The sequence below is a fragment of the Dromiciops gliroides genome, chromosome 3 (assembly GCF_019393635.1).
Source record: "Dromiciops gliroides isolate mDroGli1 chromosome 3, mDroGli1.pri, whole genome shotgun sequence".
NCBI lineage: Eukaryota > Metazoa > Chordata > Mammalia > Microbiotheria > Microbiotheriidae > Dromiciops > Dromiciops gliroides.
The window spans coordinates 409,219,108-409,245,104 of NC_057863.1; the positions used below are offsets into that span (position 1 = coordinate 409,219,108).

Below are 25,997 nucleotides of genomic sequence, written 5' to 3' on the forward strand. Positions count from 1 at the left end.
TTGTTTTGTTTTCAGTTCTGCCTACCTTCCTTCTCCTTTGAGTTTTTGAATTCTTAATTCATTCTTCAAAGCCCAACTAAAATAACATCATTCTCATAAAGCTCTCCCTCATCTTCTACCTGCCTTCCCTTGACCCTACCTCACATAGTACTTTATTTTCTATCTCTCAGCTAAATTTTTTAAAAGTGAGGCAATTGGGGTTAAGTGACTTGCCCAGGGTCACACAGCTAGTAAGTGTTAAGTGTCGAAGGTCGGATTTGAACTCAGTTACACCAGACTCCAGGGCCGGTGCTCTATCCACTGCGCCACCTAGCTGCCCCTACATTTTTAATATAATACTATGGGTGTCTGGTTATCTGTTGTTTGAGTGTTGTCCTTCCCTATTTATTTTGCAAATTCCATGGAAGGCAAGAACCTTGCCCCCCCCCCCTTTTTTAAGGTAAACCAGCCATTTTATTTTCCTCCGATTAGTTCAGGAATTTTGATAGGCAGATAGATCTTTACATTGGCTTTGGAGGGGGTCTGGGGACAGCACCAGCAGGTCTGAAGTGGGGTGGGGGTGTCCGATCCTTTCGTGCCTCACGATTCAGATTCCTCACTACCTTGCTGTGGATCGTGCAGCTCACACAGTAATGCAGTTTCACATACAGTTTGGGGAGCACATAAGAGTCGAAAACACTGGCCTCAGAGATGTCCCTGACGGCCGCAGCTTCCACGATGTTGCAGATGACGAACTTCTTGATGGCCTTGTCCTTGGGCACGCAGCGGGTGCAGTTGGTGCAGCGGCTGGGCTGCACGTGGCCGCGGCCCTTCTTGACGCGCCTGTTGTTCCTTCTCTTCTTGGTCATCTTGTAAGTCAGAAGCTGAAAAAGGAAGAACCTTGCCTTTTAAACTTTGTATCTTCCCCAATGACTAACAGGGCTCTGGAGAAAGGCCTTGAATAAGTCTTGGTTGAATTAATGAATGACTTAAGAATGAATGACTAGGGGCAGCTAGGTGGCGCAGTGGATAGAGCACCAGCCCTGGAGTCAGGAGTACCTGAGTTCAGGTCCGGCCTCAGACACTTAACACTTACTAGCTGTGTGACTCTGGGCAAGTCACTTAACCCCAATTGCCCTGCAAAAAAAAAAAAAAAGAAAGAAAGAAAGAAAAAAAAAAGAATGAATGACTGAATCATTCTATATTAGAGACAGATTCACAGTGCTTATTAATTATTGCTCACTGTAAAAGAAAGTAGCATTGGGGGGGCAGCTAGGTGGCGCAGTGGTTAGAGCACCGGCCCTGGATTCAGGAGGACCTGAGTTCAAATCTGGATTCAGACACTTAACTCTTACTAGCTGTGTGACCCAGGGCAAGTCACTTAACCCCACAATTGACTCCCCCCCCCCCAAAAAAAAGAAAGTAGCTTTGAATAGGTTATGTTGCATCTCACTCTCTTTGGAGCTATAGTGAGAGAAGATTGAGAGGCACCCAGCAGGCAGAAAAGTGAAATTTTTTTTTCCTTTTTATTACATTTTGTGGGGACTTCCTCTGAAAGTGTGGTAGAGAAGACAATATTCTTAAAATCTAGCAATTTAAAATCTAGCCAGTTTTTTAGCTAGACCAAGAATGGGCCAGTTCAGATTAGGAGAGGCGACTGTTGCCATATGATGTCATTTTGTTTGAAATGGTTGTAGACATATTTAAGAGAAGATGACAGCATATGGTAGAAGCAGTAAGAAAGGATCCCCAATGTGCTTTAGAGGTGATGTGCTCTTGACTGAGCTACCTGCTTCTTTTCTCTGATAAGTGAAAGAAATGTCTTGCAACCTTATAGAAGTTAAACATTTGATCAATTCTAGTATTTTTTTTTTTGCTCTGACTTTGGGTTATTTATTTCACCTTTTAGGGCTTTGAAAAATTTACTTTGTGCTCTTTTGTTTTTATGCTAGTCATTTCTGGGTTTATTACTTTCCCTCATCACAAATAAAAACAGCAGTAAAACCAAATGACATGGTGACCATATTTGTCAGTGGATGCAGCATTATTTCCCTGTACTCTACCTTTCCAATGGAAGGAGGGAGGTGACTTTCTTCTCTTCTTTGGGACCAATATTGGCCATTAAAAAGACACATCATAGGCTCCATTTTCACATTCTTTTTATTTCCACTGTTCTAAACAAATTCATTGTCTTCCTGGTAATGTTTACTTCACTCCACATTTGTTCACATCTTCTCATACTTCTCGGAATTTGGGGGCTTCAGATTTTAAATCTTCCTCATAGAAGTAAGGGCCATGGCCTTTTTAAGCAGTAGCTTGGTCATTCTACAAAATTCTGCAAGCAGAGCAAATATTTGGTAGCACAGACTTCCTGCCAAGTGGCCATCTGTCCTATTTGCCAAGTAATGGCCAGCATTAAGAGATAGACTGACTAGGCAAACAAAGCCTAAGTGAACTTAATATCAAAGGGAGGAAAAGGAAAAGTTTATGTATTGGAGATGTCTGAGTAGGTGGATATCATCACCACTCTTCTTGCCAAGGTAGAGCATTCAAATGAAAACAGTGGTAGGGAGGGAAACCACAGGAATGTGGGGCTTGAGACAGCTACAAATAATCTTCTCTTTGGAAACGTCTAAAGACACCAGTTTAGCACCATGGCATACAGTTTCCCATCTAACTCAGGCTGTTGAATCTTGTGAGAGAATTGGCAGGTATAGCTGTTTACTCAAGGTTGAAAAATCAAAATCCAAATTGAGAAAGAAATGAGATGAAAACAACAGGGAAATTCTGATCAAAGAGCTTAAGGTTTTCAAGACCTGAATGTTGTCTGTGCAATTCTTAGCAATTTTCATTGTTGCTCTGTGATTAGGACTAAAGACTTCCCTACAAGTGTATTTCCATGGATCACATGTTCTTATGTCATTATGGGGTGAGATATATGCTTCCAATACATGACTTCTCAGTGCCAGAGCATAATGTATATATTGTAAAGTACCCCTACCCAGTCAACTGAAGGAGCATTTCTTCCTCATGCTCAGCATACTGAACCAGATTTCAGGACCTTCCATTTCCATTAGCTTTTGCCATTTGTTGCTATCAAAAATCATTTGGGGGATAATTTTCATAACTGTGGTTTCAGGGATCAATTAAGTTAGAAACATATGGCCTTGACACACTTTCTTTCCCCATTTGGACTGTTAACCTGGCTTTAAAAAGATATGAGCATACAGTATAGCCTCTTGGGCTCAATAAAGCTCATGCTGCCCCAAACTCCAGTTTCTGCAGCTCTGCAAATACCACACAAAACAGCCTTTGTCCGCCAAGAGCAGGAAAAGCTTCAGCTGAAAAGCTAATGATGGTGCTTATAGTTTATAGAATCAGAAAGTTGGAAGGGGCCACAGTGGCCAACTAGTCTAATCCATGATTTAAGGGTCTTCTATGTGCCAGGTACTGGGCTAAGTGATGGGGGTATGCAAAAAAAGAGGGTTGTCCCTGTCTTCAAGGAACTAATACTCTGATGAGGAAGATGACAAGCAAACAATTGCACACTCCCACAGAGGATCAATTGGGGAATAATCTCAGTGAGAAAGTACTAGCATTTCTGAGGGGCCTGGAAAGGCTTCTTGCAAAAGGTAGGATTTTAGCTGAGACTTGAAGGAAGCCAAGGAGGTAGAAATAAGAAGGCATGGAGATGAAGTGTCTTGTTCAAGTTATAGCAAGAAGACTGGTGTCACTGGGCCACAGAATGCATGGAGAGGAGTAAAATAAAAGAATACTGGTAAAGTGGTAGGAAGGGGCAACAATACCCTTTCCAGTATCCCTAACACATTATCGTCTATCCCTGACTTAAAGAGAAATAAGGTGGAGTCCAGTACCTTCTGAGGCTGATTTTTTTTCTCTCTCTCAAGCAAGTAAAGTACTTTAGTAAATATTTAGGTTTAATACCCCCCCTCCCCCCACGATAGAAAATCCTGAACAAAAGCTTAAAATGAATGAATAAGGCTCCTAGATAGAACTGTTCATCTTTTGGAATTTTTGCATTCTAGCTCAGCAGCTTAACTGTGGTTAACGGAGGCAGAAGCACTAGTAGTAGCTTTTCTATTTGCCATCTCCACGCTTGGATAGTTAACATATTTGATTTTAGAGTTTTACAAATTCAGTTTAATATTGGTGGAAGGTGTGGGACAAGGGTAGAAAGTTCTATTTCCCTATGCTGTATTTTTTTTTAGTGAGGCAATTGGGGTTAAGTGACTTCCCCAGGGTCACACAGCTAGTAAGTGTTAAGTGTCTGAGGCTGGATTTGATATGCTGTATTTTTAAAATAAACAGGGTTTCCCAGATTTCCTCACTTATTCCATCCAAAGTCCTAGATCCTACAGGGTTTTTTCCTTAATGTTTGATTTTTATTTATGTTTTAATTTAATGTTTTATTTTTCCTTGATTTTTTTTTTTGGTGAGGCAATTGGGGTTAAGTGACTTGCCCAGGGTCACACAGCTAGTAAGTGTCAAATGTCTGAGGTCAGATTTGAATTCAGGTCCTCCTGATTCCAGGGCTGGTGCTCTATCCATTGCACCACCTAGCTGCCCCTTTCCTTGATTTTTTTAAAAGTTAATTTAAAAAAATGAATGGAAATCTACCTTCTCTGCTTCCCATTCCTTCTTCCACCATTGAAAAAGAAATAAACCCTCATGACAAATAAACATAATCAAGCGAGACAAACCAACAAATCGACACCTTTAGATCATCACCTCTTTTTCAGAAGGTTGATAGTATGCTTCATCACTGGTCCTTTGGAATTGTGCTTGGCCATTGTGTTGATCAGAATACTAAAGTCTTTCAAATTTTCTATTTTATAGGGTTCATCTTGATGTCATAGGTAAATCTTTTAGCTGTTACCTACAAGGTCAGGGGATTATGTCTTCTTGGCTAGGTGGATGGCATACGGAATTCAATATCATTTTTGTAGAACCTATAAGATGTATTAGAATCTTGTTAGCTTTGAAGAAATTTGTAAAAGCTCAATTTTAGGGGCAGTTAGGTGGTGCAGTAGATAAAGCACCTACCCTGGATTCAGGAGGACCTGAGTTCAAATTCGGACTCAGACACTTGGCACTTGCTAGCTGTGTGATCCTGGGCAAGTCACTTAACCCTCATTGCCCCGCAGAAAACCAAAGCAAACCAAACCCCACAAAAACCCAACCCCAAAACAAAAAGTTCAATTTTAAATATTCAGTTGAGGATGGTGAATATGAAGATATATAATACTTTCTTACCCCCATAGGAAATGGAGAATTCCAACTTTTAACTCAATGTCAATAAGATAATGCAATGCTATTTGTAGAATCAGGACTTCAGGCCTTCTCCAGATGACCTTTTCAGTAGTACTGGAATGAATATAGACTAAGCAGTACCCCTTTTCATCTGAGATGCTTGGCAAAGAATGAATGGGATTTCCAACATTAGTTCAATGACAGTTTTATGTTTATGCTTAGTTTAGTATAATGACTAGGGCTTATAACTCCTGACATCTAGTTGTTTCCCTTAGATGAAGAATACCTTGCATAGTGCTTAACTGTCATCATTTAAAAATTGCCAGGTGCCTTGTTAATGAGTAGTTTAAAAAATATCTAATCACCCAGATTTGTATTTTTGTGAAGGTTACATATAATATAAAAACCCAGATCACAAAACCTAGGAGGATATTGTGAAATAAAGTATGTGAAAATCAAATTGAAAAAAGGGACTAATTTAAAGGGATCCTTTTTGTAAATTAATTCACATACTACAATCCTAATTTACTTTTTTTTCTTTTTTGTGGGACAATGAGGGTTAAGTGACTTGCACAGGGTCACACAGCTAGTAAGTCTTGAGCGTTTGAGGCTGGATTTGAACTCAGGTCCTCCTGAATTCAGGGCCGGTGCTTTATCCACTGCACTACCTAGCTGCCCTCTATAATTCTAATTTCACAAATAACAAATTTTAAGAACTGAAAGGGACCTCTGGCTATTTAGTACAATCTGTTCCTGAACAATAATCCCCTCAAAATTAATCTTCATCCAGTTGATTTCTATTTGAAGGTGTTCAACCTTCTACTACTTTTTTTTTTTTTTTTGCGGGACAATGGGGGTTAAGTGACTTGCCCAGGGTCACACAGCTAGTAAGTGTCAAGTGTCTGAGGCCGGATTTGAACTCAGGTACTCCTGAATCCAGGGCCGGTGCTTTATCCACTGCGCCACCTAGCCACCCCCTACTACTTTTTTAAAAAACTGATTAATAGCAAACTTTTATTGTCCATTTCTACGCACCATTCCCCACTCCCCCAATTTTCCCTCAGACCAATCTCAAGCAAAGAGCAGTATGGAGAAAGACAGGGGGACAAGAAATAGGGAGTGGGGTAGGAGGTTACCTCCAATTTGGAATAAGCTCCCAAGTTGAAAGTAGAGGGTTTGGGGGCAGCTAGGTGGTGCAGTGGATCAAACCAATCCCCACCTCTCCTAGTGGGCTGCGAAGTAGGGGAGGCTGCAAGCTGAAAACTGGAGAGGGAGAAACTACTTTGCAAGGGGCCCATTCTGTGTTTACATATTTTAAATTGCCTTTCCTCATATCGTACATGCATATACATGTTGTTTACTCCATTATTCCTATTCTGCCTAGTGGGGCCAGGCAGAATTTATCTTTGGAAAACTAGAAAAGACTGGAGAAGTAGATACCATGAGGTCCAAGCCATGTGAAGCATGGCTACCCACCCACTATGCCAAGGTTTATTTTATGAACCACCTATGTAACAAAGGTATAGGGCACCTTAGTAGTATTGTTTAAACACAGCCCAGCTTTGTCTTAAGTGCCCTATGAGAAATTGCATGGGCTGTTTTACTATTGAAGAACTGACAGTCTGTATGTTGTGTCATGTCTTCCTATCACTTCATGATGAAAGGAGCCTTTAAACAATTTAAATTTAATTTTTTGAGACTTTTTTTAAGACAAATGAAAAATACCACCTCATCTTGAACCAAAGCCAAACACATAGGTAATTAATCGAAACACTATGTAAAAATCAGTTCGGTTTGGTTTGGTTTGGTACCAAGATCATGGTAGTTAAAGGTGTTGAACTTAAGGAAAACTGAGATTCTTAGTAGATGTATGACCCTAGCCAAGACCTCTAACTTTTTTGAACCTCAGTTTCCTCATTTTTTAGAGTGAGTAATGGGGACCCTTCCAGATCTAAATCTGGTTTTGTGATTTTTCTCTACATACCAGTCAGGGGCAGCTAGGTGGCACAGTGGATAGAGCACTGGCCCTGGATTCAGAAGGACCCGAGTTAAAATCTGACCTCAGACCTTTGACACTTACTAGCTGTGTGACCCTTGGCAAGTCACTTAACCCCAATTGCATCACACACACACACACACACACACAAAAAAAAAAAAATGGTATTCTACATACTGGTCAGAGGTTGTTGGTTTGAATGCCAGTCCTGTCAGCAGTATGATGGTAGGCAAGTAATTTCACCTCTGCCTCTTAATTTTCTAATCTGTCAAGTGAGAGGATTGTACTAGATGATTGAAAGATTCCTTTATAGTTATGATATTCTATGATTTGTCAAGTGATCTGCCCAGGAGTGAGCATTGGAAACAGTGGCTGCAATTGGAATATATTGAGAATGCAGGTCTTTTCCCCATCCGTAGTTCTGGAACCCATGGTGCCCTCAAGTTATCTTGTATTGTCCCATTCATTTGTTCTAAATTCTTACTCAGGCTGAACTTACCTGCCAGCCCAGCCCTTCCCTCAGTATGTCTTACTGTGCCTTTGTTTATGTTGTTCTTTATGTCTGAGAGGTCCTTCTGCCTTTTTATCTGTTATAGCTAGCATTTCTATACCACTTTAAGGTTTATAAACCTCTTTACAAACATCTCCATTTAATCCTTATAACAACTTGGAGAGCTAGTTGCTATTATTATCTCCTCTTTTACAGATGAGGAAATTGAGACAGACAAAAGAATGAAGTGACTTGGTTGGGGTCACAGTAAGGGTTTGAGCTGGGATTTGAATTCAGGTCTTTCTGATTCCAGGTTCACTGCTCTGTCCACTGCACCTGTTGAATTTTTACCAAATCCTTAAAGCTCCATTCAGATACTATGTCTTCCATAAAATTTTCTGTGATCCTCCCTACTCTATTCCCTTTGGACCTGAAATAGCATAGTGCTTTATACCTCTTTAATGCATTTAATGTGTAATATTATATGTCACAAGTATCTCTGCTCTGCTTATTTCTTATTTCCCTAATAGACTATAAGGTTCATGAGGTCTAGGACCTAGGTCACAGTGCTCTGTGCATTGTGTACATATGCACTGAGTTGGTATATATGACTAACGTTTAGGGAGGGGGGACAGATAAGTGAGTGTCAGAGAATGAATATTTGTTTTCCTCAATCTGCATACATTCACTCATGCACAATGAAAATATCCTTGTAGTCTGGAAAGACTTGTGTGAACTGATGTATAGTGAAGTGAGCAGAGCCAGGAAAACACTGTACACAGTGAGAACAATATTGTTTGATGAAGAATTGTGAATGACTTAACTATTCTCAGCAATACAATGATCCAAGATAATCCCAAAGAACTAATGATGAGGCATACTATCCATCTCCAAAGAAAGAACTGATATTGATGGAACACAGACTGAAGCATGATATTTTTTGCCTTCTTTCATTTTTTTGTTGTATTCAAGTTTTCTTATATAAAATGACTAATATGGTAATGTTTTACATAATTGCACATGTATAACCTATATCTGATTGCTTACCACCACAGGGAGGGAGGAGGGGAGGAAGAGGAGGAGGGATAAAACTCCAAACTCCAAACTTTAAATTAAAATGTTTATTATTTTTAAAAAAGAAAAAAGAAAATATCCTTGGTGGTGTGAGGCAATTGGGGTTAAGTGACTTGCCCAGGGTCACACAGCTAGTAAGTGTTAAGTGTCTGAGGCCAGATTTGAACTCAGGTTCTCCTGAATCCAGGCCCGGTGCTTTATCCACTGCACCACCTAGCTGCCCCCTATGCACTGTCTTTTACTTTTCTTTGTGCTATAAGAAATGATGAGCAGGATGCTTTCAGAAAAACCTCGAAATACTTATATGAACACAAAGTGAAGTGAGCAGAACTAGGAAAACATTGTACACAGTACCAGCAATATTGTATGATGATCAATTGTGAAGGACTTAATACAAAGATCCAAGAAAATTCTGAAGGATTTAAAATGAAAAATGCTATCTATCTCCAAAGAGAGAACTGTTGGAATCTGAATTCAGATCAAAGCATACTTCTTTTTACTTTCTTTATTTTTTCATGTTTTTTTTTGTCTGTGTTTTCTTTCATAACATGACTAATAGGGACATGTTTTGCACAACTGCACATCTATAACCTATATTGAATTGCTTGCCATCTAAAGGAGGGGATGAGAGAGGAAGAGAATTGGAAACTCAAATTTTAAAAAATGAATGTAAAAAATTGTTTTTACATGTAATTGGAAAAAATATTAGAAATTTTAAAGAAAGTCTGGGCTAGAGTTTGTGAGTAATGAGCTAGAGGTTCACATCCTACATCTAGAAGAGCTGGTTTATGCACTCTTCTCCTTGATCTATAATGCACAGGAAGGTAGATTCATGAGTGTCAAGCAATTCCCCTCTCCCCTTAATACTTTCTTTTGTAAAGGCAGGGGATGCTTTGGAGCTGCAAAGATCTTGAAGAATCTATGAATAAAATAAAAATTTCAATTCTTTAGGACTTTTAAACAAATAAGAATCAGCTAAAACTCTTATCAAGGGACCAGAAATCAAGCGATTATCATCTTAGCATTTTGCAATAGAATCAATGTGGCACTGATTATTTTCTTGTGTTGTTTTTTTTTTTCCCTGGGGTTATTCCATACAAGATCTAAATCTTTAGTTGTCTATCAAACACATCCTCTTTCAAGCAAGAGATTTGGCTGACTTTAAAGCATGAATTAAAAGTTGTTATTCACAGGTTAAAAAATAATCAAAGATTGTCAAGTATTTTAAAATCTTTAAAGCACCAACCATAGACAAGATTGCCAAGTGGGTACAGTTTTGTTTTTGGTCATCTTCAATCTTCCTTTCTTCACTGATTCTCCCTTAGGTACTCAGTAGCCTCATGGTTGTTCTCTGACTACCCAGGGCTCTCAGTTCTGGACACAAAGGCCTTGTTCTCTTCCTACACTGGCCTGTGCTTCTAAATGACTTAGAGTTATAGGATCATTGATTTAGAGTTAGAAGAGACTCTACTGGTTGTCTGCTAGCTTCCCGCCTCTAGGATCAAATATAAAGATTTTTGTTTATCTTTTAAAACCCTCCATAGCCTGACCCCTTCCTACCTTCCTAGTCTTCTTAATCTTTATACCCTTCTATGTACTCTGTAATCCAGTAAGACCAGACTCCTTGTTCTTTCTCACATCAGACATTCCATACTCTGACTTCAGCCATTTTTATTTACTATTCCTCATGTCTGGGACTTTCTCCCTCCTTATCTCTGCCTCCCAGCTTTTCTGGCTTACTTCAAGTCTCACCAAAATCCTACCTTCCACAGGAAGTCTTTTCTGATCCTCCTTAATGCTAATGCCTTCTATTGGTTATCTCAATTTATCATATACATACATACATATATTTAAAATTCATACATAGTTGTTTGCATGTTGTCTCCTCCTTTAGACTGTGAGCTCCTGAGAATAGGCACTGGCTTTTGTTTTTTGTTTTTTTTGCACTGGGAAATGGGGGTTAAGTGACTTGCCCAGGGTAACATAGTTAGTGTCAAGTGTCTGAGGCCGGATTTGAACTCAGGTACTCCTGAATCCAGGACCTGTGCTTTATCCACTGCGCCACCTAGCTGCTCCTTAAATACTACCTTTGTAATTTTTGTGTGTGTGTGTGGGGGGCAATGAGGGTCAAGTGACTTGCCCAGGGTCACACAGCTAGTAAGTGTTAAGTGTCTGAGGCCAGATTTGAACTCAGGTTCTCCTGAATCCAGGCCCGGTGCTTTATCCACTGCACCACCTAGCTGCCCCCTATGCACTGTCTTTTACCTTTCTTTGTATCCCTAGAGCTCAGTACAGTGCCTGGTACCTAGTAGGTTTTTTTTTTTTTTAGTAGGTTCTTAATGCTTATTGACTTGATGTGAGTGTCTAAGTCCCTCATTTTACAGATGAAGTAGAGGCTCAGAAATGTTAAGTGACTTACAGAGAGTCACACGGCTATTGTCTAGTGTAAGATTCAAACCCGAGTCTTCTTACTTCACATCTAGCAGGTTATCCACTGCCCCACACTGCCTCTCCTTCCTCCCTAGTTCTCATCAGAATTCCCACTTCTTGCTCAGTTCAAGAGTACCTGTTAGTCGTTAAGCTGGTTAAGGATAAATAACTGAAATTCCACTTGGGGTAGTTGTGTTTTAAAAGAAGGTAGGTAATTTCACCTGCAGGGATCTCTAATTGGTTAAATTATGCTTAGCATAATGAAGTAAAGCATTTCGGTATTATGACTAAGTGAAGTACATTAGTGGCAGCATCAGAGAGTCATCAGAAGGCACAAAGAACAGGTTCTCACCCTGCTTCGGCTCCTTCCTTAGGCTGTCTAGGCTGAGCTCAGGCAAACTCTTGACCTTGGTTCTCTGCAGGTTCAGCCCTTGCCCTCTTTTCTTTGTTCCGCTGGGGACAGAACCGTGTGATTCCATGGCCCAACGTCTTTGCTTCCTGCTATTCACATTGAGGTATAGCCCCTCCTTTAGAATCACCATTTTAATGGAATACAATAAAGAGTTATAGGACAATCTACTATGCCCCCCCAAAATCGTGTTGGTGGCTGTAGGAGATATAAAGATGAGTGTGACAGGGTCATACCTTCAAAGAACTTACGATCTAATTGGGGAGAGGGATAAGATACACAAATATACAAAATAGTGCAAAAATATAGGAGAGAGGTAGGAGCAAAGTGCTATGAGGACTCCCAATGGAAGAAAAAACCATTTCCATTTTGGATGGCATTGTTAAGGGAAGGTTTTGTGGAGAAGGTAGCAAAATGAGTTGAGCTTTATAGGGTGGGTTCACCCAGGCTAAGGGATAAGGAGAAGTCTGAACAAAGGCATGGCTATGTGAAAGTTCAAGGTATGTTTGGAGGTGGGAGGAGGAAGTGGGTAGAGAGGACAGAGGAAACTGAGGAAAACAATAAATAACTATAGGTGCAGAGCAAATAATTAATTTGGTTTGGAGAGTATTAGTTATATCCACTTTGCTGTTATTCGAGATAATTTCTTGGTAAAATGAAAGATCTGAACAGAAGCAAATAAATGCACTGGAACAAATAGGTCTGCTCTTATGTGGGATTTTTATCCATTTCTTTTTTTCTAGGTCATAATTGGACATACTGAAAACATTAAAATGAAAGCTCTTATACTAAACAACATCCTGACTACTCTATAGTCTGGCTTCACCAAGTATCTGAGCTGTGAGAAATTTAACATCTAAACTTCTTTTAAAGTTTAAAGAATAATAACTTTTCCTAAAAGCTTCTCTATTTGATCACGTTACCCTTTTACTAGAGTCAAGGGTAATACCACTACCCTCAGCCAAGAAAGGAATCATTCAGAAATCTGTTGTTCTTACTTCTACCTATGTGGCTGATCATCCATCGATGTATCACCAAACACTTATGAAGCACTTGCCAAGTGTTAAGGATACAAAGACAAGGGAAGCAGTCCCTCTTGGGGGCTTACATTTTATAATGGGAAACAATTTTTGTGTTCTTGAACACAAAGCGAATAAATACTCGATTAAGTGACTGTTTATGGTTATTCTAGCACAATGCCATGTATTAAAAAAATTTTTTTTAATGTCATATATTTTTTACTTTTTTCCAGTTGCCTGAGATCTGCACCCTAATTTCAGATTTGCAATGTACAGCACATACATAATCATAGTTAAGCTTCTGGACAGTCTTGGGAGGCAGATACTGGAAATATTATTATCCCCATTTCTTGGATAAAGACACTGAAGTACAGAGAGGTCAAGTGATTTTCCTAGGGTCACACAGCTAGTGAGTAATCAGAGTTGGCATTTTATAATAATAATAATAATAATAATAACAACTGATAACATTTATACAGTGCATACTGTGTGCCAGGCACTATTCTAAGTGTTTCATTTGATCCTTATACAACTCTGAGAGGTGGGTGCTATTATTATCCCCATTTTATAGATGAGGAAACTGAGCCAAAGAAAGGTTAAGTGACTTGCCCAGAGTCACACAGCTAGTAAGTGTCATTTGAACCCAAGTGCTCTTTTTGTTTTTTTGCAGGGCAATGGGGGTTAAGTGACTTGCCCAAGTGCTCTTGATTCTGGGTCCCACTACCTCTTCCCTTTTGCTCAGTAGAGAATGGGGCTTGGGGCAAATTCACTTTGCCCCTCTGGGCCTCAGTTTACTTATCAATAAAGTCTGATATTGGACTAGATTATCTTTAAAGTTTCTTCTAATTCTAATTCTTGTGTTCCTATGGGTGCTACTGCTGATACTGCTTCTTAGGATTAGTCTAGTCCAGTTCATGGCTATGGCTTAAATTCCTCATGTAACTTTGCCAGTCTCTGCTACAGTGCAGTGATTGATGGTAATGATACTACAGATAATATTGATAATAGTTAACATTTACATAGTGCTTACTATGTGCCATGTACTTTCTTGGTCATGTCTCTGATCACTTGGAATTCAACTAGGCACTGTTGAAAACATAGGGGGGCTGTGAGGTGTTCAGGGAGGATGAGCATGTCAGGTGTGGGGGCTTGCAGAGCCCTTTTCAGGGCTGCTCAACTACTTTTGGTGTCCACCTGTTGCTGAACTCTCACTCTCACCTGTGGCTCTAAGAAGTTGTGGCATACACAGCAGCCACACCCCAGTAAAACTATCTCAGCAGACAGGTTAAACCAGGTTGAGGGTAACTGACAGGCCTCAAACCTGCTGATAAGTTAGGGGGATGTCTGCCCCAAGCATGTGAAGACTTCCCCTGGTGGAATGGATGGATGAGAATAATTTATTCCAACAGCCATGAAGGCAGCTGACACAGGCATGGTGGAGAGCTTAGAGCTTGGTCTGACATCAAAGATGCCATTCCAGTCATCGCCAGACATTTTTATTTTTGTCTTACCACTGGACTTCGATGACTGGAAGAAAAAGTGAGGCTGATGACTTTGTGTAACTCTGCCTCCCTTACATCCAATTCATGTGCAAGTCAAGACACCACCTCCTGATGTCATTGGTACTCTTTGAAAACAACGAGTAGACAACAACATTGCAAATATAGTTTCTAGCAGCGGACAGCAGTTCCATATGCCTTTACAGATTTGGGATCGTGTAAAGTACTCTTATTTGTGTGTGTGTGTGTGTGTGTGTGTGTGTGTTTGTTCTTTTTGGGGGGCGGGGCAATGAGGGTTAAGTGACTTGCCCAGGGTCACACAGCTCAAGTGTCTGAGGCCAGATTTGAACTCAGGTGCTTTATCCACTGCACCACCTACCTGCCCTGGAAAGTACTCTTATTTTGATGCACAGGTTTAATTCCTCCAGCACTCCTGTGCTTTTTCTTTGATAGGGCTCAGCTTTCCTAATTGCTTCTAGCCTTCTTCAGGTGATACTGTTTCTGATCTTTTGTCACCTGGCTTGGGGGAGGAGGTCCTCTCCCAGTTTAATGGTATTCAGTTCAACAAATACTTATTAAGCACCTACAGTTGTGTAAGGACAAATTACATTCTACTGATGAACTCCAATTTGTCTCTGTCTCTCTTAAACTATGTCCCTTTCACAAGGGGGTCTAATTTATCACTGTATTTCATCAAGTGTCTAGAACAGTGATCTGCACATAGGAAGAGCTTAATAAATATTTAGGTGTGATTGAGCTTAACCTCATACTACAGATATGGTCTTTTTTTTTTTTTTTTTTGCGGGGCAATGGGGGTTAAGTGACTTGCCCAGGGTCACACAGCTAGTAAGTGTCAAGTGTCTGAGGCCGGATTTGAACTCAGGTACTCCTGAATCCAGGGCCAGTGCTTAATCCACTGCGCCACCTAGCCACCCCCAGATATGGTCTTAATGCAAATTCTCACAGGACTCAGCTCCCTTTTTTATGGAGAGTACACCTTTCTTCTTGGTTCCTGGTGAAAATGCCATTAACTGAAACCCTTAGATTTATCTTTTTTCCCCATATGAGCTCAAGGCCTCACCTATTTCTTTTTATACTCTTGTCTCTTTGAGCCCATTATTATCCTAGTTTTAAAGTTGAGGAAATTCTAGACCTATAAGTGACCTTTCCCTCAGTCACATAACCACATATCAATAAGATTAAAACCCATTTCTAATGACTTTTAGCTCAGATTTCTTTTTTACTCTGGAATTGCTTTAACATTGTTTATTTATCATGGGGCAAGAATTGAAATATGTTCACATAATATAAAATTTACTTGCTATACAATTCCAGTGGATAACAAACTCCAACATGTCTGGGAAGGGTCATGTTTGATACGTGTGACAATGTCTCTTTTTGCTCTTGGCCAAGCCAACTGAAGGCCTTAGTTGACCTAGAGATTTTATCATAATAGGAGTGTGAAGAATGTAATAAGATACCCTCCAAGAGCTATGATTGTATATCATGCATATATCTTAAATGGCAGTAATCTTGTATGTGATCTCAGTAACACCAGTTAAGAGGGAGAATTTTACCTATTAGAAGTGTCATATAGAATCCTGAATCTCAAAAACCTGAAAAAGTTCTAACTGGATAGTTACAACATTAACAGTTGGTATGTGGGGTAGTATATGGTATGGGGGATAGAGACACAGGGCAAGCTGTGTACTGGCCTATGGTCCTTCAAAGAACAGAAGCTCTTAACAGTCACCTAGGCAATATTTATAAAGCACTGAGCATAGTACCCGGTATATAGTAGGTGCTTAATAAATGCTTGTTTTCTTCCCATCCTCTCTCTACCAGCCTCACTATACTAAGTGTCCTTTCTGGGTGTTAGGATAACACTAGATAGCTCCTCCCCTACCTTCTGCCAAATAGAAACACAGTTTAAAGGAAATAGTATTATAACTAAAAAAGGATGAATTTATTTTTAAATTCTTGTTTTCTATAATTTGGGTATAGAGGGAGCTTGAATGCCAAGTTTCAGGAAAAGTAGCCATTCTGGAAGTGAATTTTATTTCTATATCTGTTTTTTTTTAAGTCTTAGGATATTTTTGGACTGTGGTTAGTCCAGAAGTGGAAACTTTGACTTAATTTGTTTCCCTGCAAATAAAAACCAATGTTATTTTAAAGCTACCTTTGCCTTGTGCATTTAAAGCATTTGCCCTTGGGGTTTTAAATGCTCATCTATTAAGCATATCCCAATTTATTTTCAAGGATTACTAATGGTGAGATATTAAGGCATCAGATGTCTTAGTAATGGGCACTCAATACATTTTATTGATTGTTGCTGCTGCTAAGTTCTCTTTCTTGAGTAAATGCCCTGTTAAGTATGTGTAGTAATCACATGGATTTAGATACATTAGAGGCCAATGTCCTAAGACACTGAGTAAGCAGCTGAACATCACATGACTGGCCTTATAAGGCAGGTAAATATTAGTCTTGTGAGGATACCTGACACACAGTAGGTACTTAATCAATGATCATTGATTGATTGTCTCCACTAAAAAGGGATTTCACAGGACTTGCAACTGTGAATATGACCATGTGTTTTTGCTTGGTTGAACTACTGTCCACTTAAGTTTCCATCCTACAATTTCTATGTTATTTTCCAGATGGCCACAGAACAATCTATTGAGTGCTGTTGTCTAAAGGGCAACTAGATAGCCCCAGTGGATGGAGAGCAGGTTCAGAGTAAAAAAGACTCATCTTCATGACGCTCAAATCTAGCCTCAGACACTTATTAGCTATGTGACTGGGCAAATTACTTAACCCTGTTTGCCATTGTTTCCTCATCTGTAAAATGACCCCGGGTGAAGGAAATGGCCAAACCACTTCAGTATCATGCCAAGAAACCCCCAAAATGTAGTCCCAAAGAGTTGGACACAAACTGAAATGACCTAATGACAATAACATCTACCTCTCAGCATTGCTATGGGGATTAATCAATAATTTATAAAGTTCTTACTATACACAGATGTGTGACCCTGGGCAAGTCACTTACCTGCTATCTTGCCTCAGTTCCTCATCTGTAAAAATGGGGACACACTGGGGAAGGAAATGGCAAAACACTCCAATACCTTTACCAAGAAAATCCCCATGGACGGATCCCAGGAGTCACAAAGAGTTGGACACAACTGGACTGAACAACAATAACTATGTTCCAAGGTACTGTGCTAAGGCAAGCAAAAATGCAAAAAGAGACAAAAGACAGTCCCTGCACTCAAAGAGCTTATAGTCTGATATATCAAATGAGGCAATGTTTGTCAAGTGCTTTGCAAATCTTAAAGAGTCAAGAACGTGGTAGCAATTGTGATTATTATTATTCTTATTATTATTTTGGTGAGGCAATTGGGGTTAAGTGACTTGCCCCAGGGTCACACAGCTAGTAAGTGTCAAGGGTCTGAGGTGGAATTTGAACTCAGGTCTTCCTGTATTCTCAGGGCTGGTGCTCTACCCACTGCACCACTTAGCTGCTCTGTGGTAGCAATTATTATTGTTAGTATTATTATCACTCTAGTCCCTGGCTACGCAAGCTGTTTTAACAAGTTCCCCCTTCTCTGAATAATAGTAGAACAGTAGATTCCTAGAGCCATAACCTTTCCTTTTACAGAAAAGGAAACTGAAGCTGAGAGAATATAAATTGCTCAAGGTTTTTGTTGATCAGTCATAGCAACTCTTCATAACCCTATTTGGGATTTTCTTGGCAAAGATACTGGGACTAATTTGCCATTTCCTTCTGCAGCTCATTTTACAGATAAGGAAACTGAGACCAACAGGATTAGGTGACTTGCCAAGAGTCACACAACATAGTAAATGTCTGAGGCTGCATTTGAACTCAGGTCTTCCTGACTCCAGGTCTGGTGCCCTATCCATTGAGCCACCTAGCCCCTAGCTGCTCAAGGTTTCTCAATGGGTAAAGGTGGGATCTGATCCTGGTTCTCACTCTGCCGACTGCTAACTTTGTCTTCCTTCCCTTCACCATACTGCCTCTAATTCTTACTAACAGAATTTTTAAAAGTTGATTCACATTTTATTATAGTTCTCTAAGACAAAGTTTCTCAAAATGAGGGTCATGACCCCATGTGGAGTCTCATACCTGAATGTGGGGATCGTGAAAAGGTTATGTATACCTATATACAAGGGTCCTGTAAAAATTTCTCAAGTGGGGGGCAGCTAGGTGGCACAGTGGATAAAGCGCCGGTCCTGGATTCAGGAGTACCTGAATTTAAATTCGGCCTCAGACACTCAACACTTACTAGCTATGTGACCCTGGCAAGTGACTTAACCCTCATTGCCCTGCCCCCCCCCCAAAAAAAAAATTCTCAAGTGAAAAGGGGTAGGCGTCAGCTAGGTGGCGCAATGGATAAAGCACCGGCCCTGGATTCAGGAGTACCTGAGTTCAAATCCGGCCTCAGACACTTGTCATTTACTAGCTGTGTGACCCTGGGCAAGTCACTTAACCCTCATTGCCCCGCAAAATAAAAAAATAAATATTTTTTAAAGTGAAAAAAGGGGCATAGTGGAAAAAGTTTAAGAAGCCTGATTTAAGATATGTAACTAGAGTATAAAAATCAACAGGGAACCTTCAATATCTGCATGGCTTAATTTCTGCTAGTAGTTTTGTTATATGTCATGCTATGAACATCCCTCTTATAGGGTTTTAGAGTGTTTGAGACTCAAAGACCTGACAACCTGACAACTCTGGTGGTATGGGAACAGTGGTTAAACCAGTTCCTTTAGCAGACAGGATGCTAGCTAGCATTTGTGCTTAGGGGACTTCCTGTCATCTAGCTAAATAGAGCAGAGTCCGAGTCCGAGTTTCACAAGAGAAAAAGTAAAGAAAGCGAAATTTGCACAACTTCCGCTGTTTTACTGAGGGTTAAGTATGTGGAAGTAGTGACTGTTTGCCCTATGAAGGACCTTCCTGCTACAATATATCCAGGTGACATTAACCCACATAAGTCCCAGCCCAAGAGGACTTGTTCTTGCTTCAGAGAGGGGCTACTGCAGCCTCAGTTTGACCATATCTGTTGTGACAAAGTAATGGATGTAGTTTTAAGATTCATCCTTATGCAATGGAAGGATTTGGAGTTAGAAAAATACCTTAAAGCTCAGCCAGTCCAGTGTCCTCATTTTCCAGACAAGAAAACAGGAGGCCTGAAAGTGGAAAAAGTTATTTTCTTGCCTATGGGTAGACAGGCAGGGAGATTAGATTCCTTTACAGGGTCCTGGCCGTACTGAATCTTCTTACTTCAAGGATCAGTAGTAGGCCTCCACCAGTCGAGGATGACCATGGATCAGTGCCTGGAAGAGCCACAGGCCACCGTGTGGCCGTGCAGTCCGATACGGGAGCCGCAGCTCCTGAGTGACTTATAACCGGTAACTGCCGCATCCCGTGTTGTATCTACCCCATGAGGAGTAGCTGGAGTATCCTCTTCAGGGTGCTGGCCTAGGCAGATCAATATGGAAAACAAGCTGTTGCCCATGCAGCAGGTTTTCCCTCTCCGTGACATTGGTGGATCCAAAGGAGAGGCAGAGCCAGTACAGTTTGGCACCAGTGCCGCTGCAGGAGTTGCCAGAGGGATGTGATGTCTAACATCCAACCGCCTAAGGGACTTCGACTCCTAATTTCTCCTTGGGGTTTACTCCCGAAGCCTTTCCCATATATGGGTATAGCCACGAGGCAGCTGAGGTTAAAATCAGGGTTTCCTTCCAAGGATCACATGGATAATAATCCGCAGAGTGGGAATTTCAAATTTAGGAGTTCTGAATCCAAATTTAGTAGGCAGAGCAGCTAGGTGGTATAGAGAAAGAGAATGCCGGACCTGGAGTTAGAAGACTTGAGTTCAGTTCCCACCCACTTCAGGCAGTGACTAGCTGTGTGTCCCTGGACAAATCACTTCATCTTTGTTTCCGCTCAGTTTCTTTCATTTTGCAAAAAGGGGAAAATAATAGCACTTACTTCCCATGATTTTTTGGAGAATCAAGCGAAAAATATCTGTTAAGTGGTTTGCAAATTTTAAAGCTCTAGACAAATGCTAGCTATTGGTAGCATTAGGGGAGTGAGCTAGGTCATCCAGTACTATAGTGACTCTTGAGTCAGGAAGACCTTAGTTCAAATCTGGCCTCAGACACTTACTAGCTATGTGACCCTAGGCAAGTCAATTTAATCCTGTTTGTCTTAATTTCCCTCCTTCTGTAAAAACGAGCTGGAGGAAATAGCAAATCACTTTAGTATCTTTGTCCAGAATACCTCTAATGGGGTTCCCGGAGAGTCAGGCAGGACTGAAATGACTGAACAACACCATTAGTAGCATCATATAGTAATATTAGCAATAGTCCTTTCTCCGTAACACCATATTGCTGCCACTTATTATTTTTTCATCTTCTGATGGTTGTGGGTATAAGAAAAGGTTAGGGTTAGGGTTAGACAAATATTACATATTTGTCTGGACTTCAAGGTCATATGATAAAACAGGGTTTTGTTTTATTTTTTACTAGGATTTCTCACTCCAAATTATTTAATATTTTTCAGTTTCCAGCAGGACAGTTTTCATCTCCTTCTGTTGCTTTCCATCTCCTTTTGATGTCTATAACTAAATGTACTTGTCAGGACTCAGGGTAGAAGTAGGCCACAATACTTCCTGGAAAAGCACTATGATGGGAGCCATACACTGAATCATCCTCAGCAAAGCCCATCACTTAGCCACCCATGAAAGGTTTGTGACTTTGCTGTTTTTATAAGAGTGGCCTGGAAGCTAAGATTGTCTCAATAATTTAGACCTGAGAATATGCAGCATGATCAGGATCAAGGAATTTAACTGTTTTTCTACACTGCTCATCTTACTGTGATTATGAGATATGAGTGTCTGTCATCCTTTAGAGCAGTGAGGACATATGAATATAGACCCTATAAGGATTATAGGTTGTGGGAAAAGAAGGGAATGTGTGCGAAGTCTCAGCTAGGCCCCAGATAATGTGGCTGTGCCAAAAAAAGAAAGATGGCCTCCTTGTGTTCTGAGAAGGGAGATACGAGCAATTTACGAGAAACACAAATTTGGAGTTTGGGGATAATTCAGTATAACTTGTTGGTCAATTCCCATCTTCAGAATGCAAAAAATAAAACTGATGATTTCCTTGTGTACATTGAAATGTGGAATGTCACTGAAAGAGCCAGAATAAGATCTGCCTTCTAGTTTCCTCATGATCTTTGACATTTTTACTCATTTTTAAACATTATACAAACAAGCAGTTTCAAAATACTTAATTTTTTAAAATGATTTATTGATTTTGGTGGGGGGGGGGGGTTAATTGCCTGAAATTCACCATTTGTTCCCTTCATAGCCCTGTCCCTCCGAGAAAGGCATGCCTAAAAGCAAAAAAAATTTTTTTTAAAAGAAACAATAAAAGAAAAAAATCATCAAAATTGATCAATGCAATAAAAAAGACAATATGTTGCAATATTCCATGCTGGAAGATCTCTGCAAAAGTGTGAGGGGAGGTGTCTTCTCATATCTTTTATTTGGGGACCAATATATTTTTATTTTGTTTTGGATTGTTCTTTCATCCTTCCACGTTGTTGTAGTCATTGTAAATATTGTTTTCTTTATTTTGTTTACTTGCATTGGTTCATGTAAGTCTTCACCACTTCCTTGTATGTATAATATGCAGTAATTTTTTTATAGCACAGTAATATTCCAATATATCAAATACTTCTCTTACATGATGACAACATGTCTTAGAATTTTAGAACTAGAAGAATGCTTCAAAGTCCTCCCATTGAACTGACTCATTTTATAAGTCTTCATCTCTATATAGGAACTAAACCCCAGAGAGATAGCAAGCTCATGGACAAGAATCACAAAACTGGCATGTATTTTGATTATTATTTGTGGTATAGTATCTTTACTAGTCTTCAATTGTGTTCTGGCTTGACTTAACCTGTTAGAATATTTAAGTCCCAGTGTACTATAGAATTAATTCAGCCAAGCTTCAGATTTAATCTCAAAGTCATTTGAAAGAAGAATTTTTGAAAGGGGAATGTGGGGGCAGTTACTTGGCAGGAAAGCAACAGGAAAATACGGCATCTTGCAAAGTATGTCTCCCTTGTTTTGCTTTGCCCTTTTTGGACTTGACCTATTTTTGAAATGTTGGATTTACATTTGGTGTCATGGTGGCAAGTTAGACAAAACAGAATGTGCCTCCCCGGAGGTTCATGGGTATGAAGGGAAAAGTGCCAGGAATTAAGGAAGTAACCTTCGGATTCACCGGAAACATTAGGCATCTCCAAGGGTAGAAGATTTGGACTCATAATATATGAAGAAAGAAGGAAGGAAGCCAAGAGACTGACCTAAAGTTAACATCCAGAAATAAAGCAGAAATCACAGATAGAAAAATGGTATTTACTTTTACAGTGCCTAATGAGGCAGTTTTAGGAAAGCATATACGGTTATTCCTTCTCATCATGGCAGTGAGGCACACAGTGCCCCTGTTGATCTGGAAAATCACATGAAGTCTGAATATTTTCTTTTTTTTTAATGGGGGTATTTATAGTATGTTATCCAAAACTTGGTTTTGGATATTATACGATATTATACATTGACGATTATATGATACTATACATTTTTTTGCATTTCTGAGTTTCTAAAACTTTTTCTTTGTCACCTGCTGGCTTTACTGTCTCTTCTGTGGCTTCTGCAAAATCTCCCCAAATTCCCATTTAATTTCTTATGCCTCCTTATGATATATCAAAACTGTGTCAGGAAAAGTTGTGATGTGGAAGGGACAACTCTATATCAATCATAGAGGAATTCTATTGAAGATTTCACAGTGAACCCTTAAATTATTAAAATAGTCACTTGGACAGACCACCAAGATTGAATTTTCTACAACACAATCTTGTCACTTTCACGCTGCCCCTTCCACCTTTGCCCTTTGCTCAGAGAATCTTCAACGGCTTACCATTGTCTGTAAGGATAGAGCCTCATAGACTTATAGAATGTTAAAGATATCATAGAGGTTTATTTAGACCAACCCTATCCTTGTATAGATGAGGAAAACTAAGGATCAAGAGGGTGAAGCACATACAGCAATTTATGAGTAGGGCCTAGAACTTGAGTCTCCTGAGTTGCGCCTAATATTTTTAACTGCAGCCAGAATGCTTATCCTGATATTTCAGGCCCTTGGCAATTATCTAGTTCCAACCTGTAGTTCTAGTCTTATCTCCCATTATTCCCCGCATGAATCCTTTGCTTTATACCTAAATTGGTCTATTCATTGTCTCCTGAACAGATCCTTATTTAATCGTTTCTGCCTGTAAGCTTTTGCTTTTCTGTCTGGCAGATAGTAAGGGTTTAATAAAGTTTGGAATTGAATTATTGAATGCTATTCTCTCCTTGCCTATAATTCTATGCTCCCTTCTCTCCCTTCCTCTCCCACCCAGACCCCAATTCTTTTTTTGGGGGGGGGGTTGGGCAACGAGGGTAAGTGACTTGCCCAAGGTCACACAGCTAGTAAGTGTTAAGTGTCTGAGGCCGCATTTGAACTGGGGTCCTCCTGACTCCAGGGCCAGTGCTCTATCCACTGTGCCACCTAGCTGCCCTCCAATTCTTTAAGATAAACTCAAGATTCAATTCCATCATCTTTTATTTTTATTGTACTTAGGATTTCATTTGGAACTGACTGAAACTGAGGCCAAGCAGTAGGTGGCACAGGACCACTAGCTGAAATGAAAGTGGACCTCAAGACATCTATTCGACCCCTTCAGTTTACAGATGAGGAAACCTATCAGAGGATACACATGAAAGCCAATCTTCTGAGTCTGGGTCTATTCTGCCAAGTCAGTCTGGCCTCTCAATAATAGTCATAATAAAAATACGTAACACTTTCACTAGCACCTTTAGAGCTATACAAAGGCCTTTCAGCAGCTCTGGCAAGGCTTATGAAGCAGAGGTGTGCCGGCTACTCTTCCAAAATACATCAAACACTTTTAAGTTAATTTACATTATGAATATTTTCTTCCTCACTTTCTGAAGTTCAGACAAACATACAAAACAATGGAGCCCTGAGCTGTAGTCAGTTTGGTCGTTTCTGAGATTTAAATGCTCACACTGAAAATTTAACTTGGCTCACCCTGGTAGGAGCTGGCTCCAACACCTCCATGGATACTGTGGGAAGTATCTCCACTTTACAAATGAGGCTCATTAACTGAGCCTTAGAAGGAAGGGGATTTACAAGGTTCCACATGTAGGAATTAGCGGAATATGGACTCAACCCCAGTTTGTGACTTCAAATCTGATGTTCTTTCTACTAAATCTTGGAATCTTCTTCTAGCCCATATGTGCCTTCCTCTGTGGGCTTACTAGGTGGAGCAGTGGATAAAGCACTTGGCCCTAAAGTCATGAGGATCTGAGTTCAAATCTTACCTCAGACACTTAACTAGCTGTGTGATCCTGGGCAAGTCACTTAATTCCACTTGCCTTAAACATCTGTTAGGGGCTAAATTCTAGCTATACGTCTAAAATATCTAATGAGTGGTAGCCAATAAATTATAAGCTTTAACAAGAGTTAGACTTTAAAGCATTATTAAGGAGAATAAGAATTTTGTAAAGAGAGAGAAAGGCCTAGATTCCTCTATCTATTAAAGGGAGAGAGCATTCCTAGCTCCGCTCTCCACCAGAGTCCACAGGAAAGAGAGAGAGAGTCAGAGCACCAGGCTCCCCCTTCTTCCTCCCACAAGCAAACATTACTTCCTGATGCCAAAGAAAAGAAGCATGGTCTTGCCGTCAGAGACCTTCACCTCATGGCAGAGCTTTTCTACAGTAAGTCTCCACCAGGTGGCATCATTCCAATCGTTACACATCCAGGGCCATCGCCAGTCGTCCTGAGATAGATATAGATATAGGTATAGATATAGATGTAGATGTAGATATATAGATATCTATATCTATATATCTCTATCTACCTATCTATATCTATATCTATATATAGAGAGAAAGAGATCTCTTGCCATTGGACCCAGATGGCTCTGGAGGAGGGAATAAGGTTGGTTACCTTGTAAGCCCTTCCTCACTTAAATCCACTTTAGTGTTAGTCATGACATCATACTGATGCAATGGTTCTCTTAGAGAACAAAGGATAACAACAGCCTCTTCTGTACCCCTAGAGCACCTAATTTCTGAATTTTGGCAGTTCTTCTGTGCTCCACTGAGTTATAAGTTACTCTTAAAATACGTGATTGGACTTCATCTTGCTCTTCACGCTATTTCTGGAAAGTGTGATAAAGTAGATTGTCCTTTCCTATGCAGGAACAACAATACTTTCAGGGTTATATTTGAGACCAGATAGTGAGCATCAAATAAATCATAGCAATGACTTAACAGTATGTCCTGAAAGCAAAGGATACAACTACTATATTGAACTCTTTAATCATTTCACATAGTTCAAATTATGTTCTAAGTTTGAATAACATAGGTGTACATATTTGTAAAGGAAAGGGCCCTGTAGGCTGTAAAATTTATACCACACCTAAACACAGATCCATTATATATAACTGTAACCTAGAACAAATATATAATTATTGTATGCTATAATGATATAATGCTTATTTACGGAATGATATTAATTAGAAGTATAGCATTTATTAGTATCATTAGGGGGATTGTTCAAATGACCCTATATTTCTTCAGATTTCCTAGACAGCTATTTGAAACTCACACACAGCTATTTGAAACTTTTTCCTTCATCAATTTTACTAGAGCAAACCAAGGCATTCAGAATTATTCTA

General features: G+C 39.9%; 2 protein-coding genes across 2 annotated transcripts in view; one reads left to right on the plus strand and one right to left on the minus strand.

The window, feature by feature from the left end:
- ANKRD44 (ankyrin repeat domain 44) overlaps positions 1–25,997 on the plus strand; it is a 359,716-nt gene that overhangs the window by 119,825 nt on the left and 213,894 nt on the right.
- On the minus strand, positions 501–848 carry LOC122748675 (40S ribosomal protein S26-like). Its single transcript, XM_043994483.1, has one exon. It carries the CDS (start codon positions 846–848, stop codon positions 501–503), a length of 348 nt encoding a protein of 115 aa, XP_043850418.1.

Excerpts from the sequence above, each read along its gene's own strand:
- LOC122748675 (XM_043994483.1), bottom strand. The coding sequence starts at position 848 with ATGACCAAGAAGAGAAGGAACAACAGGCGCGTCAAGAAGGGCCGCGGC.